Consider the following 21570-nt stretch of genomic DNA (forward strand, 5'->3'; position numbering starts at 1 on the left):
AAATATGCCATAGACCAATAACAAATTTTTGTAGTTCCAAAAGAATTGACATGCAGAGATTAAAGTACTTACATTGAACCACAAGAGAAAATTAGGTATAAAAATTCTAATTATCCTATATTCACTTTGAACTAGCCAATAAAGTGAATTATTTTAAGATAGTGGGTGGGATTATAAATCTTTGTTTATCAAAGCCTAAAAAATAGGTAGTGTTAGAATATACTTAATATATTTTTAAATAATGTAATTATTTAAAATAATTCTTTGCTTTGGTGTCTTCATCTCTGATAAAACACAGATGGAGCAATAGAAATGATGATGGAGAAACTCTTAGGAAATATCTCCAGAGGAACGTACCCTCAAACTGAGGTAAACATGAAGTTCTACACACACCTCAATACATGACAGCTTCAAATGATGGCTTGGCCTCACTCAAAGTTACGAAGTGAGAAAAACAGTCCCCTGGTCTACGACATTCAGAGTGTGCACAATGCTACCTCCTTGTAAAGAATCACCAGGCATTCACCCACTGATGGTGTGGGGTCCCCTTCAGATGAATTCACATAGTACACACCAAATGGGCCCCTTTATCTCAGATACTTATTGACCATTATTGACCAATGTTTTAACATGAACAAAGCGTTGCCATACTCACAATCTTGGCAGAAAAATAGCACAAGCAGAATTCCTGAATTTGTTCACTTTTTTCCTCCAGTAAATGTAGTAACCATTAAATTTAAAATATTTCAATTTTCTTTTAAGCAGATATTCATGTAAGATAAAAGGCACCAAAGGTTTTCCAACAAAGGTCTCCTCCCTCAAAAGGTATATTCTATGTTCAGTAATTTATTTCTAAGAAAAACCCACCACTATATAAATATAAAGAACCCAGGAAAATATACCCCATAGTTTTGAATGTTGGAAACTGACAAGACAGTTGAATAATCACAATGAAAGCTTTAAAATGGAGTTCCTCTACTTTTGGGGATTAACGGATGAATCTGAGAAACGGTAAACTGCGTGTAGTTATACTGATTGAAGTAATAAAATCAAAACATTATTTTCACATCATCTAAAAATAATTACTTGAACAACGTTATAAAGTAAATATATTTTCAGGTGACCCTGTTCCTGGACCCCAAAAAGGAGCCTGATAAGCAATGTAGAGCATAAATATCTATCTGTGTAAAATTTATGCCTCACAAATAACACATATTCATCAAAGCAAACAAAGTCCTCTCATTTGCAGAATTAAATATGACTTGCTCTGTACACTTTAAGATAATCATATGATCAGAGGTAGACTGTAACTATGAAAGTTCTCATATTTCTTCCTACAAAGAATAGTCTCTGAGTACCCGACCCTGATATCTCAATTGTGTATATTTCTGTTTTTCAGGAAAATTAAATACCCTGGCCACAGAAACTTCATGTAGTGGCTAATGAAGAAATACAGTATATTAAATCTAACACAGACATAAGTATGCTTATGGACAGCCACTTCTAAGTTCTGGTTCTTTTTATCTCAGACCCACAAACAATTTTAATATAATGGTGAAAAATCACATTGTGTGACTTAAGCTTGAAATCAATGGCAAAGGTACCTTGATATAAGTCAATCTGGACAGAAAAGAGAGGCAAATGCTTGTGTTGTTAAACTTCAAAAACAAACCTGAGGTTCTGCAAATACATTCTTCATGTTGTTGATTGGGCCATACGGGACACCACTGCCTTCAAAAAGATGTAACCACTTGCTAGTTAGTTCTTCTTCAAACCTAAGACAAACAAGGATAAATTTTGTTACATAGGAAGGAACATAACACAGCCTCTTCTATCATGTGGTCCTCCTTCAAAGCAAGCAATAGTGACAAAAATATGTTTCCTAGTCTTTCTTTACACCTCATTTGAGAGAAGGTTGTCTGTATGAAATGACTTGAGTGGCCCTGTACGGATAAAAGCAGCTACCCAGGTGCTAGTGTTTAAAAATCCATCATTTACAGATGTAATTCTTCCTATTTCTATTGCTATGAATTCTCTGAGCAATTTGTGAATTTAATAATAATAATATCATTGTACTTTGAGCGTGAAGTCATTGGGCAATATGTCTTTTAGGTCTCAGGTAGTGGAAATCAGGTTAGGATAGGCACTGATATCTTATTCTTCAAAACAACAACAAAAAATACTAATGTAACTGTTTTAAGAAAGCTTTGGGAAAAGTATGCAAAAATTAACGGTCACAACCATTGGCCTACAAACAACCTTTACACTGTGATTTACTAACCAGCACAACTGAAGATATGCAAAGAGTGATATTTCAATTCAGCCAACAAAACTCAAATTTATCCAAATCCTTTGTCTGTTTTATTTCTGCTATAATTTAAAATTGGACTTCACAGACAGAAAAGCATATGAATTTTCTTTATTTTCTCTAATAGGTCTTAAGGAAGGGAAGCTAACACATTTATGAGATTTATTGTTTGACATTTCTTCCCTGTAAAAACAGTGAACACAGAAATAAAATCTTGGATCTATAGGGACACCCCAACACAATTAGTTTCTAATGAATGAAGATTTTCAGAATTATTGATTATTAAAATGTCAAACCTGTTCTAATTAATAATCTAGGTAGCCATTTTTAAAATATTAGCCAACGTAGACTAAAATGTTTTACTAATATGGAAGGGCTAGTGAAACAATAGTAGAATATTCATGGACTTTTCTTCGGTTCTCCTGTACATAGCGAAAATTAACTTCAAATCTGCAGACTCCAGAGGAAACTGTATTAGATAAATGTACTTCTTTCACCATTAAAAAAAAAATACATATATATAGGAATAGCTTCAGCCAGGCGCGGTGGCTCACGCCTATAATCTCAGCACTTTGGGAGGCAAAGGCAGGTGGACCACCTGAGGTCAGGAGATCCAGACCAGCCTGACCAAAATAGTAAAACCCTGTCTCTACTAAAAATACAAAAATTTAGCCAGGCATGGTGGCTGGTGCCTGTAATCCCAGCTACTTGGGACGCTGAAACAGAAGAATCCCTTGAACCCGGGAGGCAGACGTTGCAGTGAGCGAGGTCGCACTAATCGCACTCCAGGAGTGGGCAACAAGAGCGAAACTCCATCTCAAAAAAAAAAAAAAAAAAAAGAATAGTTTCAATACTGAAGGACACTTAATTGATTGCTACATAAGAGAAGAAATGAAAAACAAGAAATAAAAAGAAAAAATGGAATAAATATATGTTCCAAAATAAGGCTACTATATGAACAATGATGTTCAATCATGTAAGTTTTTACTTAAGGATATAATAAATATTTCTTTATAAAGGTAGTATTACATTTCACTAGGAAGCTAATCAATCTTATCCACACATTCATTTACTGATTACCCACTATACACCAAGTATTGATTTTATTTTTAAATATATGCCTTCCATTTTCTCTCCAATTCTATGGATAAGGATTTTTTATTATACATTTTAATTTCAGCCCAATAATGTTAACTACCCCTATTTAGTACACAATAAAATACTTCATTTCTGCATATAGTTTTAAAAAATCTTTCATAGGAATAACAATGCAAGGTTAAATGTTTGGCTCATCAATTCTTCACATTCTTACTTTCTTTTCAATGACTATTACAGTCAACTCCTGGCCAAGGCTTCCTAAAATATATATAGATATATATCATCAGAATGATATATGCTGAAAGAACAAGAGATACTTTGAACCTGGAGCCTTTTCGATGAGGGCGTCAATTACTTAAGTTTTCATAGATGGAGCATTAAAACACTTAGCCTGATAAATTTTCAAGACAACAGAATTTATCACCACTGGACTCACCAAAGTGGCCTGAAAGATCTACACAGCAAATGCATGTCAATATCCAAACAACCCATGGCTGCAGGTTAGCCAACAGAAAACTCAGGGGAATAGCTGAAGTTTTAGTATTTATATAAGCTTTTCACCACTGGGCAAAAAAGAGGGATTTATTTCATGTTATGGAAAACAACGGATGCACTCTGGAAATGAGACTGCGGGAGCTGCAGTTGTGACCACTGTTTGTGTCTTTGCGTGGGTGTGGGTGTGGAAGGGTTCTGAAATGCCATGAACTCAATCAGAGAGAGACAGAACATCGTTGCATTCCACTGCTCTCAGAGGACATATCCATCATTTTTTTCTAAAAATCTATCTCTTGATCTAAATCGGATGTGGAATCCTTTATGCAAAAAGCTGTAAGCACATGTTTTTATTAACCACAAAAATTCTGCTAAAAAATTTTTAAAAGCTGATATAAATCACTGAGGGCAATAGATTCCAGAAGATAAGACAAAAAGGGTGTCCTCAGATCCAGCTTAGCAAGTGAAGCTAGGGCCTTCACTGGGAAATTATTTGGAGACTCATGAACAATTCAAATGTAATTGGCAACTTACTAAATCAACACATATATTTCATTCTAGATTTTTGTAAATTCACTTAATGTTGGGAATGAGTATTATGAATCAAATGGCATCATTTAGATAGGTGAAGCACAGCTGATGTTAAATTTCCTAACATCAAAATTCCACTTAAGAAATGAAACATTCTTCTCTTTATAAAATGAATTAAAGTTGCAAATGAGACAAATACAAGACCAGAGAGAAACTAATAAGAGATCTCAGCCATGAAGGTGAGAGTTGGAAATAATTGTGACATTAGTGACAACTAAATGCTGGTTATTAAATAGTTTAATCTATATTTTGTCAATTTTATCTTCACAGTCACGCTATACGATATTATTCTCATTTGACCAATAGGAAACTCAGGTTCAGAGAAATTGACTTGCTCAAATTTATACAGGTTTTAGAGTCTTAGAGTCAGATGTCATGTTTAAAGCTGAGATTGCTTAACTCCAAAACCACGTTCTAACACATAATGACTGTAGCAGAATACATTCGGAATGCATAGCTTCACATATTTTATTCATTATATATGGTCACAGCTAAAAAATGAAGGAGCAGAGGTGAAACTGTTCATTTTTTGCACTAATAATATGCTTCTTCACTTCTGTCTTATATACCTCAGTATATATTATTACATTAATACACATGCATTCCCGATGCTTTTAGCAAGAGTTTGTTTTGCCTCTGCCACGGAGATTGCAATAAAAAAGACAGTCCCTGTGTTAAGAGTTCATATAGTCTAATGGAGAACACAGCTGTGAAAAGAGAGGAATTACAATGCAGGATGCTGAAACGAAGATACGAAGAAACAACTTATGGTTTTTTCTTCAAAAAAGAGGGAGACTTGCACTGGAACCACGGATGCGGGAAAGGGTTCAAAAACAAGGCGATATTTGAGCCGAGTATTGAAAGGCAAGTTAGAATTAGACATGTGAAAGATGGGAGAAAGGCTCTTCCAGGTAGAGAGAGCAATATGTACAAAGATCTAACTTGGAAAGAATCTGAAATCTCCTGTGCCCCAAGTGGCAGAAGATGAAATGTGACAGAGAGTTTAGAACCAAAATGCGATGTTCCCCTTCCCAAGTCCAAGTGATCTCATTGTTCAGTTCCCACCTATGAGTGAGAACATGCGGTGTTTGGTTTTCTGTTCTTGTGATAGTTTGCTAAGAATGATGGTTTCCAGCTGCATCCATGTCTCTACAAAGGACACAAACTCATCCTTTTTTATGGCTGCATAGTATTCCATGGTGTATATGTGCCACATTTTCTTAATCCAGTCTGCCACTGATGGACATATGGGTTGATTCCAAGTCTTTGCTATTGTGAATAGTGCCGCAATAAACACGTGTGCATGTGTCTTTATAGCAGCATGGGAAGGGGAACATCACACACTGGGACCTATCATGGGGAGGGGGGAGGGGGGGAGGGGGGAGGGACTGCACTGGGAGTTATACCTGATGTAAATGACGAGTTGATGGGTGCTGACAAGTTGATGGGTGCAGCACACCAACATGGCACAAGTACACATATGTAACAAACCTGCACGTTATGCACATGTACCCTAGAACTTAAAGTATAATAATAAAAAAAAACCCAAATAAATGGAATTAAGTATGCTTATGGTCAAAAGTGGGTGGACAGGTCAAAAGTATGTGAATGTGACTATTTGATGAGTTATTTTATAGTATGTTCAAAATTTCTCACACTCTAATTTAATTATATATATATATGTATTTATTTGGCTTGCTACTCATTAAATCTATTTTGGGCTTATCAACAGACAGTTGATTAAATCATTGCTAATTATATAATGTAATATGCAATTTATTGTAAGTATGAAGAGTTGCTAAATAAAATCTTAAAAGGTATATCATCATTCAAACAAGGATGAAGATAGAAATCCTATGTTTACTGCTTCCTTTAAAAATTTGCTTGGTATATGGAATAAAAAAGATATTATTTAAAAAAAAAAAAAGAACCAAAATGCAAATCAACTTGTCTGCTATGCTAAGAATATTGGATTTCTTCTTGCAACAAGGAACTCAGAGAGGTCTTTAGGCAGGGGACTGACCTACTCAGCACTAATGCAGACAATGGACTGATGTAGATGAGACTAGAGATGTACGACTGATGTAGATAAGAAACTTGACAGGAGGCAACATACGCTTTGCCTCTGATGCATCCCAAATCTGCCCATCAGTAGTATCTTCCATATTATTATTAATAACAAGTTCCCATTTGAAAACCAAGATCATTTTCTAGAAATTTCCAATCCTTTTAATTACTCTTATTTATCTGTTTTCAATTCACCATCAATCCCGAGCCTCTGAAATCTGGTTTGGTCATGAATGCCTTTTCTTACCCAGTCTCTAAAGGACTCCAGCTATCATTTGTAAAATCCAATATTCTTTTCATGGTTGTCATACTACATCCCTATGCAGTATTTGATGATGTTAACTATTCTACCTGGAGGTCTTGTGACACCATTCTCCCTTGGTTTCCTAGATTTTTTTTTTTTTTTTTTTTTTTTGAGACAGAGTTTCGCTCTATCACCCAGGCTGGAGTTCAGTGGTGCAATCTCAAATCACTGCAACCTCAGCCTCCCAGGTTCAAGCGATTCTCCAGCCTCAGCCTCCCAAATAGCTGGGATTACAGGTGCCTGCCACCACACCTGGCTAATTTTTGTATTTTTAGTAGAGATGGGGTTTCACCATGTTTGCCAGGCTGGTCTCAAACTCCTGACCTCAAGTGATCCTCCTGCCTCGGCCTCCCAAAGTGCTGGGATTACAGGCATGAGCTACCACACCCGGCCCTCCCTTGGTTCTCTAAAACATCTTTGGACACTTGTGCTTTTATTCTTTGGACATTTGTGTTTTATTCTATTGGACATTTGTGCAATATTCTTCGTTCCCTTTTACTCACCTAAGCCATCTTGTCATTTTTATGCAGATGACACCTAAATCCATATTACCAGCCCAGACCTTTCTTTCCCTAGTTCCCTTTTTCTATATACCATAGGATAATTCCACTCAGATGCATTAGCATCCCCATGATATCATGACCATAGAAGATTTTATGATTTCCATTTCCTTCATAAACTTAGGATTCCTCACTTGCCAGAACTCACACCCTTGGCTAAACCTGGAACGCCTTCCTTTTCATTCATTTCTTATAACTTAGATACAACTGCCTTATAGAATCAACTACTCCTCCATTCACACTGTAACTATCACAGTCCTGGCCCTTGATTCCGCACACCCAGACTATAGCAATATCTGGTTAAAAACATACTGCCTCCAATATTCCTCCTTCCAAAAAGTCACCGATGTTAGGTGTATCTCAAGTCTGTTTGACTGTCTCCTTCCCCAGTACCACTATCTTCTATCACACTAAAACAGACTGTTTCTTGACTGCTATTTACACAGTAAGTAGAAGATAATTGGTACTCAATATTTGCTGAATGACTGAATATATGATGATTTGGAAAGAATAAGAGACTCTCAGTCACATTGGTTTGAATTAATGTGGTACATAACTGTCTCCTAAAACCTTGTAAAGACTATGTTTAATCAGACCCAGACATTGAGAGAAGGAAGACAATTTGAGACCCTCAGATTAAAATGGAATAGCACAGCATCTCCTCTTAAATTTTCTTTAAGACTAGTCCCTAAATTCTGTATGTCTTGCAGAAAATCTTGCAGTATGTCTTAGGGGAAAAAAAATCACATTTCAAAACTGACTAACATAAATGCTTCAAACATCATGTTTCAATTTAGGGACTTCCTATACTTTTCAGAGTCATAAGATCTCAGGAATTCAAATGACCTTAAAAACCCATTCTTTTAGACTGAAAGCAACAAGATGAAGGAATAGGCATTCTGTAGCTTAACTCCTCCACAAAGAAATCCAACCAGTAACTATCATCAGGCAAAAGGACCAGTCTGAATATTCAAGGACTTGGGAGGCTGAGACACCCCATTGCACCACAAAAGTGAGAAAAACTATAATAAAATGGTAAGAAGAACAATTATCTGACCATGTCACTTCTTTCCCCAGCCAAAACAGTACCACACAGAGCGAACTGCCCTACATTCACAATTTCTGCAGTGGGAAAAGTGGAGCTCAAAGCAGACATTCAGGTTCCCCACCATTCCAAGAACTCATGAAAAATTTTGGGAGTACCAGTAGGGCTAGACCACCTAGGCTCAGTGAGAAACAAAGCACAGGGTTGGGGCTTATAGCAACAAATATACAAACCTTGGTGGTTGCTCTGCATTCTGGCCAATGAAGGTACCACACAAGAGAAACTAGCCAACAACATTATGCTGCAGGAAACACAGACCACAGGTCTCCCAGGCTTGAACCCATGACCAGCTTCCAAACAAAGCTGTTGCTCTCATTGAGTCTTCCCCATATTGATTCCAGACAGCTTCTGTACCAACTGTATAAGTCAAGGAACTCAAGCCTGGTTAGCACTGGCCATGGTTGTCCTGGGTTTAGAGCTCCTTCTAGTGCTGCAATAGCTATAGTGATTATAGGCTTTGGGACCACTACAGAGGGTCTGCTCAGGATTTCTGGACAGGCTTACTGTTGAGTAACATTACTAGACATAACCAGATGGTGAGGACTGTAACAAATATCTCCTTCAATTCACAGGCATCACAACATAACCACAAGGATCAAAAACAATCAAGGAAACATGGCATTACCAAATGGACAAAATAATGTGTTGGGGACTGATCTAGAAGAGATAGAAATGACAAAGTATTCAAAATAGCAGTTTGTGTGTGTGTGTGTGTGTGTGTGTTTTGTTTGTTTGTTTATTTGTTTTATGTTTGGTTTTTTCTGAGACGGAGTCTCGCTCGCTCACCAGGCTGGAGTGCAGTGCTGTGATCTTGGCTTACTGCAGCCTCGACCTCCTGGGTTCAAGTGATTCTCTTGCCTCAGCCTCCTGAGTAGCTGGGACTACAGGAGTGCACCACCACATGCAGGTAATTTTTGTATTTTTAGTAGAGATGGGATTTCACCATATTGGCCAGGATGGTCTCTATTTCTTGACCTCAGGTGATCCTCCTGCCTCAGCCTCCCAAAGTGCTGGGATTACAGGCATGAGCCACCACATCTGGCCCAAAATAGCAGTTTTAAGGAAGCTCAGTGAACTTAAAGAAAATACACAGAAACAAATATCAGAGAAACATAACAGAAAAATTAAAATATTTTTTAAAAACCCCAAATCCTGGAGCTGAAAATGATGTGAACACCCCCCCCCAAAAAAATGCAATAGAGAACATTAAAAGCAGAATTAATCAAGTAGAAGAAACATCTGTGAATTCAAAGTCAAATTATTTGAAAATATATGGGCAGTGGATAAAAAAGAAAAAAAAAATGAAAAATGCTTAATGGATGTATGAGACCACATTAAAAGAGCAGTTATTGGCGTTCAAGAGAGTGGAGAAAGGTAAAGGGGTACAATCACATTTAAAGAAATAACAGCAAGAAACCTCCCAAGCCTGGAGAAAGATATAAATATTTGTGTATAGAAAAGTCAAAGACCTCCAAACAGATTTCATCAAAATCAGGCTAACCAGATATATATTATAATCAAACTGCCAAATATCAAAACCATAAAGAGGATACTGAAAGCAACAAGAGAAAAGAAGCAATTAATATATAACCAAGTTTCAATACATCTGGCAGATTTCTCAACAGAAACATTTATAGGTCAGAAGAGAGTGAGATGATATATTTAACACATTGAAGGAAAACAACTGTCAACCAGGAATACTGTACTCAGCATGTTATCCTTCAGAAATAAAGGAGAAATAAAGACTTTTCTAGACACGTAAAAGCTAAGGAAATCCATCCTGCCTTACCAGAAATGCTAAAGACCGTTCTTTGAGCTGAACAAAAAGGACATGAGTGAGCAATACAAAAAATCTGAAAGTATAAAACTCACTGATAAAAGTAAGTACACAATCAAATTCAGAATATATTCATATGGTAATGATGGTGTGTAAATTACTTACATCTTTAGAATGAAGGTTAAAAGATAAAACTATTAAAAACAATAACAACTATAATAATTTGTTTAAAATATGCAATGTAATGTGATGAATGTTGTGACATCAAAAATTCAACATGTGGAGAAGAGGGAGTGAAGTGAAAATGTAGAGTTTTTTGTTGTTGCAATCAAAAATTGTTATTAATTAAAATAATGTGCTATAACTATTGTTATGTGCTATAACTATTACAAAAATCATAAGTTCTTGTAAACTTCATGGTATTCACAAACAAAAAATACACATAAAGTAGAAAACAAGAAATTAAAACATACTACTAGAAAAGAAAATCAATTAACCACAAAGGCAGACAGCAAGAGAGAAAGAAAAGAAAAAGTATTTCCAAAACAACTACAAAACAATGAATGAAATGGCAGTATTAACTCCCTATCTATCTATAAGTACACTGAATTTGTTGGATTAAATTATTCCAAAATAAAAAAGAGCAGAGTAGTTGAATGAATGAAAAATAAATAAATAAATAAAAGTTTTAAAAAAGAAAAACCAGTTGCTTTGATTTTCTTTCTCTTGTAGTATGCTGACTACAAGAGACTCCCTTCATCTTTAAGGATACCCATAGACTGAAAGTGAAGGAATGGAAAAATATATTGCACTCAACTGAAAACCAAAAGAAAGCAAGAGCTTCTAGGCTCAGAAAAAAAGGCTTTAATGCAAAAATTGTCAAGACGCTAGAGAAGGACATTATATAATAATAATGGAGTCACTTCAGCAAGAGGACATGACAGTTGTAAATACATATGTACCCAAATCAGAACACCTAAATATATAAAGTAAATATGAATAGTTCTAAAAGGAGAGATTAATGGCAATACGATAGTAGTAAAAGACTTTAATATGCCATTAAAAAAATAAACATATCATCTAGACAGAAAATCAAAAAGGAAACATTAGACTTAATAATGATCTAGGCCAAATGGAAATATATATATATATGTAGAACATTCCATCCAACACATTCTTCTCTATTACAAGTAAAATATTCTCTAGGACGGATCATACATTAGCCTACAAAACAAGTCTCAAAAAATTTAAGATTGAGCAAGGCATGGTGGCTCACACCTGTAATCCCAGCACTTTGGGAGGCTGAGGCAGGTGGATCACATGTGGTCAGGAGTTCAAGACCAGCCTGGCCAACATGGTGAAACCCCTTCTCTACTAAAAAAGAAAATAAATAAATAAAAATAGCTGGGTATGGTGTCATATGCCTGTAATCCCAGCTACCTGGAAGGCTGAGGTAGAAAAATCACTTGAACCCGGGTGGTGGACATTGCAGAGAGCCGAGATCGTGACATTGCACTCCAGCCTGGGCAACAGCAGTGAAACTCTGTGTCAAAAAATATATATATATTGAAATCATATGAACTATCTTTTCTGATCAAAATAGTATAAAAATAGATATCAGTAATAGCAGGAACTTCAGAAAATTCACAAAGGGAAATAAAATAACATGCTCCTGAACAATAAATCAGGTAATGAAGAAAGTAAAAGAAAAATTTTAGGGCTGGATATAGTGGCTCACTCTTTAAAAGCAGCACTTTGGGAGGCCAAGGTAGAAGAACCACTTGAGGTCAAGAGTTAAGACCAGTCTGGGAAACATAGTGAGACCCTATTTCTACAGGAAAAAAAAAAAAAAAAAAAGTTAGACAGGTGTGGTAGAATTTGTAGAATTTGCTTATAGTACAAGGAGGCTGGGGCAAGAAGATAGCTTTAGCCCAGGAGTTTGAGGTTATAGTAAGTTATGATTATACCACTGCATTCTAGCCTGGGCAACAGTGCAAGACCTCATCTCTATTGAAACAAAAAAAAAAAAAAAAAAGGAAGGAAGAAAATAAAAGAAAAATTATAAAATTTCTTGACATGAATATAAATGGATACACAACATACCAAAACCTATGAAACACAGCAAAAGCAGTATTAAGAGGGAACTTTATAGCAGTAAGTGTCTACATCAAAAAGTAAAAAGATTAACAATAAACAATCTAATAATACACCTCATGGAACTAAGAAAGCAAAAACAGACTAACCCCAAAATTATAAATCAATGGAAATATTAAAAATCAGAGCAGAGCAGAAATAAATGAATAGGAACTACAAAAAAAAAATTTAAAAAGGAACAAAACAAAGAATTGATTTTTGAAAAGATAAACAAACTCAACAAATCATTGAGGGGTAGAATTTTTTTAAAGAAGAAGACTCAAATAAATATAATCCAAAAACATTTAAAAAGACATTACAACTGATATCACAAAATACAAATGATTGTGAGAGATTATTGTGAACAATCATGCGCCAGCATATTAGATAACCTAGAAGAAACAGATACATTCCTAAATATACTCAACCTACCACAATTGAATTATAATGAAACAATATCAGTAAAAAATGTTTCCCATCAAAGAAGAGCCCAGGACCTGATGGTTTTACAGCTGAATTCTATGAAACAGTTAAAGAGCAAACACTAATTATTCTCAAACTCTTCCAAAAACTGAAGAGGAAAGAATATTTTCAAACTCATTTTACAAGGTCAGCATTACTCTGATACCAAAACCAGACAAAAACACAACAGTAAAAGAAAATTACAGGCCAATATCCCTGATGACCATAGATGCAAAAGTCCTCAACAAAATACTAGCAAATGGAGTTCAACAGTACACTAAAACGATTATCCCAGGGATACAAAGATGGTTCAACCTATGTATGTCAATAAACCTGATATATCACACTAACAGAATAACCATTTTCACTTGATGCAGAAAAAGCATCTGACAAAATCTGACAAAACTCAAAATCCCTTCATGATTTAAAAAACCCTCCACAAATTAGGTATACATGAGACCAGGCACAGTGGCTCATGCCTGTAATTCTGGCACTTTGGGAGGCCAAGGCAGGAGGATCCCTTGAGCTTAGGAGTTTGAGGCTAGCCTGGCAAAAAAATTAGGTAGGCATGGTGGTGAGTGCCTGCTGGTCCAGCTACTTGGGAGGCTGAAGTGAGAGCGTCACTTGAGCCTCGGAGGTTGAGGCTGCAATGAGCCATGATCATGCCACTGGATTCCAGCCTGGGTGAAAGAGCAAGACCGTGTCTCAAAAAAAAAAAATAATAAAAATAAAAATGTATATAGATACATATACCTATATATCTAGATATATAGACAGAGACATATATTTGAAAAAAATAAAAATATAAAATTCCATTGTTTTCTTCATTCCTTCAAAGTAATTGTCTAATGCATATTTAAAATATTACTAGTAATAGGAAACTCACAGGCAGTCAGGTTACCGGAAGTCTTCAAACAAACATAGAAAGTGTGCTACAATACACATGAGCTTTGAATAGATTTGGGTTAAAGTCACAAGCTCGATTATCAATAGGATCTTCATAAAAATCTTCACTAATTAAGATTAACATTTTTTCACATGAACCATTTATTAAGCATTTAGTAGGTGCAAGGTTCTGTGCTAAGCACATTTTACTAGTACACATTATTTCATTTAATTCTTCCAACATCCTATGGGGTAAGTATGAATACCATCATTACATTCACTTTAAAGATAAGCAAATCAAGGTTTAGAAAGTGTAAGTAATCTTTTAAATTCATGTAAACATTATGCACCAAGCAGAAATTCTATCTTGGGTTCAATGCTCATGTGTTAATCACCACTTTCTACTGCTTGACTTCTGGTGGTGAAGTTCATGAGAGTAGACCACACAAAGCTCTGTGAGTGATGTACTGCTAAAGATCAGTCCCATAGAGGGCTTAAAAAGGGAGTAGGTATATAAAATATAGCATCTTAGTGCTACATTAGCTGAAGCCTTTTATGTACCAGGCACAAGAAATACTATTTCTAGTCCTCCTATGACATGAGTTTTATGATCTTCATGATTGATGAAACTGAGGCTTAGAGAGGTAGATAGGGCAATGTCTGGACCTGATGGCTCAAATCTCTTAGCTGAGGATGAGATCTTGAACTGGTATTTCTCTAGGTTTATTCAGTAGGGTAGACTCACTAGATATTAACAAAAATGCAAACAAACTCTAACATATAGGAACACCCTTAGGCCACTGGCAACTGAGCTACTGTCTGCCCCCAAGGCCACTTGGGAGCACTGGAAGTATTGCCTAGGCTCTACCCATTCCTGACTTCTTCCCAACTAACCACTGATCCACCCAATAGTTCCAAAATGCCTCATAATATTGGCAATGATTTTATGAACTGATTCTTTCAAGAATGCTATGAGAAAAGACAAATGCTTCCTATTTGGAATATGAAAAATTGAAGGACTAAGATACTCACATTCAGGTCTTTACATTCCAGGCCCATAGCCCATCTCACTACACACTGCTGCCTTATATGGAAGATAATCAGTAAATCAATAAATAAAATTCATTGAGAACATAAGCCTGACATTTAACCTTAATCTAGTTTTGTGATCATGGGGCAAGTTGCTTAACTTCTCTGAGCTCCAATTTTCTCATTTGTTCTAAGGAAATTATAATGGTTGTAAATTGCTTAGCACAGTGCATAGTAACAGTAAATATCATTTACTTATCAGTGATTTCCTAAGAGTAGACAGAGAAAGAAGGGGAGCCTCTCAGTCAGAAACAAGACACATTTTCAGCTATATTAGATTTTGCTCAATTGCACTTTAAAATAATTGATGCCATTCACTGCTTACACCGTGCTCCATATTCTCACCAACTTTTGTTATTGTCTGATAGAGGGAGAATAGTATAGCTCATGGTTATTTATAGTTCCCACAATTGGAGATATTAAGTATCTTTTCATGGGACTAAAGGTCATCAGATGTTGAGGGTTGTCTTGCTTTTTTTTTTTTTTTTTTTTTTGGTGAAACTGTTTTTCTTATGGACTTACAGGAAATTTTGTACTAGTCTACTAGTCTAGAAACAAATCCTTTATCAGTTACACAAATTTCAAATTTCTTCTCCTCGACTATAGATTCTCTTTTAATTACCTTTTTCATATAGAAGCTATTTTAATTCCACAAATTATTATTCTTGTCCTTCAAGATTTTTACTTTTGTGTTGGTTTAAAAAATAGTACCTGCCTCATAAGCTTATTACGATAAGTTACATGAATTAACACTTTGAAAGTGTTCAGAACAGTGCACGGTACGAGTAAGTGCTATATAAGTGTTAAATAAACAAAACTACACTAACATTTGTAGGGAGGCACACTGTTGGCAGGAAAGGGGAAGACACTAGAGAAGTTTTTAGAAACAAAATCTTGGTACAGGGTGCATTCCATACATGCATTACCTATAGGAAATGTCCCTTTGGACAAATCTGAGTAAATCCAAATCAAGCCAACAAGGCTCCATAAGATCCAGTCTCAAGTCTACAGTTCAGTAACTATAAACAGGCCTGTGACACTTCTGTAACCCACAGAGAAACAGCTGGAATTTGTTGGTCGGCATTTCTACCATAAACAGAATCACAGATTTAATATTTCCTGTAATTTCCTCAGATCTTATTTCCTCTTAGGAATTATCTCTACATATTACTGATAAATTATGGTTAAAGTTATCTTTTCTCCCCCTAGCATTTATGAGCTCTCCATTGTCTGCATGTCAATTTGCAGGCCACACAAAAGATGGAGTAAGAGTCCAACAAGGAATCTAAGCACTGCTTTCAATCTCAAGATGGCTCAGTACATTACATACAACTTGCTCGTAAAGACAACAGTTATATAGGTTAATGTATTATGATTCACAGTTATTACGAACACATTAACAATTCTTGTCGATACTAATTATCATTCACAGTTCAGACGTAAACTGTTTTTTGTACAGATTTTGAATAAAATGTGGATCATATTTTACAATGGTTTGGCCTGACGAGAATTACTATGACCGTCCACACAACCTAAGCTATGTCAATGGAAACGTGATATAGGAAAGTTACCCATATTACCGAGGTCTGGTCACACCTCACACCAGAGACTGCTTATACTAAAAAATAGGTCTTTTTAATTAGGATCTCTTTGTGAAGAACTACTGGTAAAGTAATATCAAATGATTAAAGAAAAAAATATGTAAATATCAACAGAGACAAAAGAAGAAATAAAATCAACTATAACCTTACCACATAGAAATAATTTTGGTTTATGCATAATTTTAGCTTTTTTCTATAAATGTGAATGTTTACTTTTTATTCTTTTCTCCATACCATGATTCTGTAACAAATGTATACTTATAAAATTAAGAAGTGATCATTATGTTTTGTAACCATTTTAAACTTAGCAGTCATATGTCCTGGTCTAGAAATAGTTACCTACTATGGCTGAAGAATATTAATTATAAGGGTCTATCGTAAGTTACTTGAGCTAACCTGTGATATTTATGTTTTATTTTCCTAAAATTTCTGAGTACTTCTTCAATAAACATCACTGCAGATAAAGCTCTATACATGATCTTACTTCACTACGATCCATTCTCGGAAAGGGAAATCTTTTAAATGTATATAATTTTAAAACATTTTATTTATTCATTGAATAAGTTTTATTGAGTTCCTACTAAATACAAGGCATTGTGTAGGGTTACAGCAGTGAACAAAATAGACAAAAATCCTCACCTCCAAGATGGCCAAAAGGAGAGATAAATGAATAAAATCTGTATTATTTGTAGCATTGCAATGGAGAAAATCAAGGAGAAAAATAAAGCCCTTTGGGAAGAGTTGCACTTTTTAACAGGGTAACTCAAGAAGGTCTCAATGAGAAGAGTAAGTGTCAAATACATTATATAAGCAGTTTCTCTCAACAAAATTTGGTATTATCATTTTTATCATTGATCTGATTTTCTTTCCAGTGTGATAGGGAAAAAGGGGGCATCTCACTGATTACTAATGCTTACAGTTATTTACACATCTTATTTTACAAAATGCCTGGTTGTATCTTTTTGACAATCTTCTATTGGGTTATTATTTTTTTCTTACAAATGTGTAGATGATTTTTAAATTAAGTATGTTAGAACAACTTTGTATTTACCTTAAGTTTTTATTGATGGTGGTTTTTACTGTGCAGAACTTCTAGAACACTTCTGGCTCTCAAGGACACAGGTAACGATAAAATTAGAGTATCTCACAATTTCTCATTTGCTTTATTCTACATCATATACATAATAATTACATAATAAATATCTTTATCCTACCACATATAGAAAACATTATATATTTTTTTTCTTGAGGCAGGGTCTCACTCTGTCACCTAGGCCGCAGTGCAATTGTGCAATCATAGCTCACTGCAGCCTGAAACACCTGGGGTCAAGTGACCCTCAGAGCTCAGCCTCTCAAACAGGCGGGACTACAGGTGCACGCCATCATGCCTAGTTAATTTTTCTATTTTTTGTAAAGACAGGGTTTTGTCATGTTGCCTAGGCTAGTCTCAAACTCCTTCCTGGCTTCAAGCAATCCTCCCACCTCAACCTTCCAAAGTGCTGGGATTACAGGCATGGGCCACAGCACCAGATTTGATTTTTTTAAAAATGTTGATTATGTTGCCCTCATATTTAATGGTCATATTATATCTATGTGTCTACATAAAGCATGTGCTCACTGCATATTCTGTTCTTACTCTTTGACTCTTATTTAGCCATTCTTGAGTGTGTGTCTTTGGGTGTATGTATGTGCGTATCAAGTAAACACACCACCAATCTATAGATCACTATCTCTTCAGGCACTTTTGTGGTCTGAAGCTTATTCTCCAATAGATTACTCGGTTATATGAACAGTAGTAACAAAAAATAAAATTAAACAATTGGGGAAAAAAAATCAACCAGGAAATTAAAAGACTTCTACACTAAAAATTAGAAAACATTAATGTAGAATATTAAAGAAGACACAGAAATACACCCTATGTTCATGGATTAGAAGAGCTAATATCACTAAAATGTGTATTTTATCCAAAGTAATCTGCGATATAAAACCTATCAAAATGTCAACAGCATTCTTTACTGTGCTTATATGGAACTATGAAAGACTATAGCCAAAGCAAACTTGAGCAGGAAAAGCAAAACTGGAGGCATCTCACTTCCCAATTTCAAAATAGATCACAAAACTACAATAATCCAAACAAATCAATGGAACAGAATAGAGAGTCCAGAAATAAATCCATGCATCTACAGTGAAATGATCATCACAGGGATGCCATGAACATAGAATAGGGAAGAGACAATCTCTTCAATAAATGGTGGTGAGAAAACTATATATCCACAAGCAGAAGAAAGAAATTTGACCTGTATCTGACACTGTATACAAATATCAACTCACAATGGATTAAAGATTAAAACATAACACATAAAACCATATAACTAATACAAAAAAAATGGGGGGAAATTTCTTAATATTGGCCTGGGAAACAATTTTTTATATTATGGCCATAAAAGCACTGGCAACAAAAGCAAAAATAGACAAATGAGATTATATCAAACTAAAAAGTCTCTGTACAACAAAGAAAATGATCAATTGAGTGAAGAGATGATGTACAGAATGAGAGACAATATTTACAAACCATATATTTAACGGATAGTCTTAGAAAATATATAAGGAACTAATACATCTCCATAGCAAATATAAATAAATAACCCAATGTGAAAATAAGCAAATGACTTGAATTGGTATTTCATAAAAGAAGACATACAAATGACCAAGAGATACATAAAAAGGTGTTCAACTTCGCTATTATCAGGGAAATATTAATCATACTCACAGGGAGCTATCACCTCAAATCTCTTATAATGACTGCTATCAGAAAAAAATAGCAAGTGTGGTAGGGACATAGAGAAAAGGGAATTCTTCTCACTGTTGGTGGAAATGTAAATTGGCACAGCCATTTTGACAAACAGGGAAGCTGCTCAAAAATTAGAACTAGAACTACTTTGTCATTCAGCCACCTCAATTCTAGGTATACAGTCATACATCACTATATGAACAAGTACATAGAGTGTACTTACACAAACCTAGATGGAACAGCCTACCACACACCTAGGTTATAAGCTATAGTCTATTGCTGCTAGGCTACAAACCGGTACAGCATGTTATTGTATGAATACTGTATGTCTAAACATATCTAAACAAAGAAAAGAAACCATAAAAATTCATTCTTATACTTTTATGGGACCGCTATGCTACATTCAGACTGTCATTGATTGAAATGTTGTTATGTGGTACATGACTATATACCCAAAATACATGAACCAGTACCTCAGAGAGATATCTTCACTCCCATGTTCATTTCAGCATGCTTAACAAAATCCAAGATATGAAAACAACTTAAGCAACTGTCCATCAGTGGATAAACAGATAAAGAAAATAAGGTGGACATTCATACGTGTGTGTGAGTATATATGTACACATACACACACACAGTGGACTATCAGTCAGTCATAAAAAATAAATTCTGACATTTGCTGAAACACAGATGAACCCAGAGGACAATATATAAAGTTAAATAAGCTAGACATAGAAAGACAAATACTATATGACCTCATATATATGTGGAACTCCATATATATCGAATAGATTTTATTTGACATTATATAGTATATTAACATGGATTAGATTAATATTAGATTTGATTATGGGAGGGGGATATGTTGGTCAAGGGGTACAAAGTTTCCGTTATGAGGACAAATACGTTCTGGAGATGTAGTAAACAATGTGACTGCAGTTAACGATACTTTATTCTGTACTTGAAATTTGCCAAAAGCTTAGATCTTCAGTTACTACACACACAAAAACAGTGTTAACCAGCTGCAGTGAAAAATGTGTAAATTAGCTTGATTGTGGTGATTACTTCAAATGCATATGTACATCAAATCATCACACTGCACACCTTTAGTATATACAATATTTGTTAAATACATCTTTTAAAAAAACCAGCAATACATCTTTAAATAGGTGAGCCAGCATTTGTCTCCATCATGATCATACAGTATGTTAAGTCTTTAAGCCTTAGTTTCATCATCAATAAAAAGCACATAATGATGATTCCTATCTCGCACAAGTTTCATGAAGGTTAAGTAAAATAGATGTGATGTAAATTAAAGTCCTATTTTTGTGCCTGGCACATGGTAGTAAGTACTAGATAGAAATTAGGAGGCCAGACATGGTGGCTCATGCCCATAATTCCAGTGCTTTGGGGGGCTGAGGAGGGAGGATCACTTGAGGCCAGGAGTTCAAGACAAGGCTAGGCAACAAAGCAAGACCCTGTCTTCAGAAAAAAATTGTAAAAAATCAGCCAGGCATGGTGGCATATGCCTGTAATGCCTGTTGTCCCAATTACTCAGTTGGCTTGGGCAGGAAGATCCTTTGAGCCCAAGAGTTTGAAGCTGTATTGAGCTATGATTGCAACCTCTGCCCACCAACCTGGGCAACACAGCAGGAACCTCTCTCCTAAAGGGGGAAAAAAAGCCCAAAAATAATTTGTTGGGGATGCCATTGTCAGATTTCTTGCCCTAAAATCTATTTGTTCTCTATTGACATACTGGAAAGATTAATAATGAAGCTAAAGTCACTTCAACTGTACATTCAGACTCTAAGCAATATATCAAACATAATCTAAATTCAAGTATATGGTAATGGAAAGCAACATGCCAGAATATACAAGCCTACAACTTCTCTTTGATTTTTCTGTTTTGAAACCCTATTTTTAATATGTCCCCATTGAATTTAATTTAAACTTATTAAAATAAAGAAATTTTCAAATGAAGCATAAAAATTTACTACTTTACATTTACCCATTTTCTCATTTGCTGCCTTCCATGCATAAATTAGTCTTACAAATGGAAACATTATTTTCTTACTGTACATAATACAGAAAAGAGGCATAAGATAGTAAACGTTATTTTTTATTCCAAAAGATTCCAAAGGTAGAATAAATTTTACCGACAATGTCATTCCACCCGAAGAACCCAGAAGAGAGGTAATGCAACCCTCTTTTGCATGTATACAGCACAGGAAGTGCTCTTCCAGGAAATACTACTATGTTCAGAAGGAAGTCACTTTTGGAAATCTCTAAATAAGACTCCAGCTCCCC

The 21570-nt window shown here is 35.3% G+C and overlaps 1 protein-coding gene across 5 annotated transcripts in view; it reads right to left on the reverse strand.

Moving 5' to 3' along the window:
• The window catches only part of SUGCT (succinyl-CoA:glutarate-CoA transferase), a 747336-nt gene that overhangs the window by 370603 nt on the left and 355163 nt on the right, over positions 1–21570 (reverse strand). For all 5 annotated transcript variants that reach the window (XM_073008940.1, XM_073008939.1, XM_073008938.1 and 2 more), the window contains one exon: positions 1673–1775. In XM_073008940.1, coding sequence (XP_072865041.1) covers positions 1673–1775 — 103 coding nt within the window. The remainder of the gene's footprint in view (positions 1–1672; positions 1776–21570) is intronic.

This window comes from Chlorocebus sabaeus, chromosome 21 (genome assembly GCF_047675955.1).
Source record: "Chlorocebus sabaeus isolate Y175 chromosome 21, mChlSab1.0.hap1, whole genome shotgun sequence".
Classification (NCBI taxonomy): domain Eukaryota; kingdom Metazoa; phylum Chordata; class Mammalia; order Primates; family Cercopithecidae; genus Chlorocebus; species Chlorocebus sabaeus.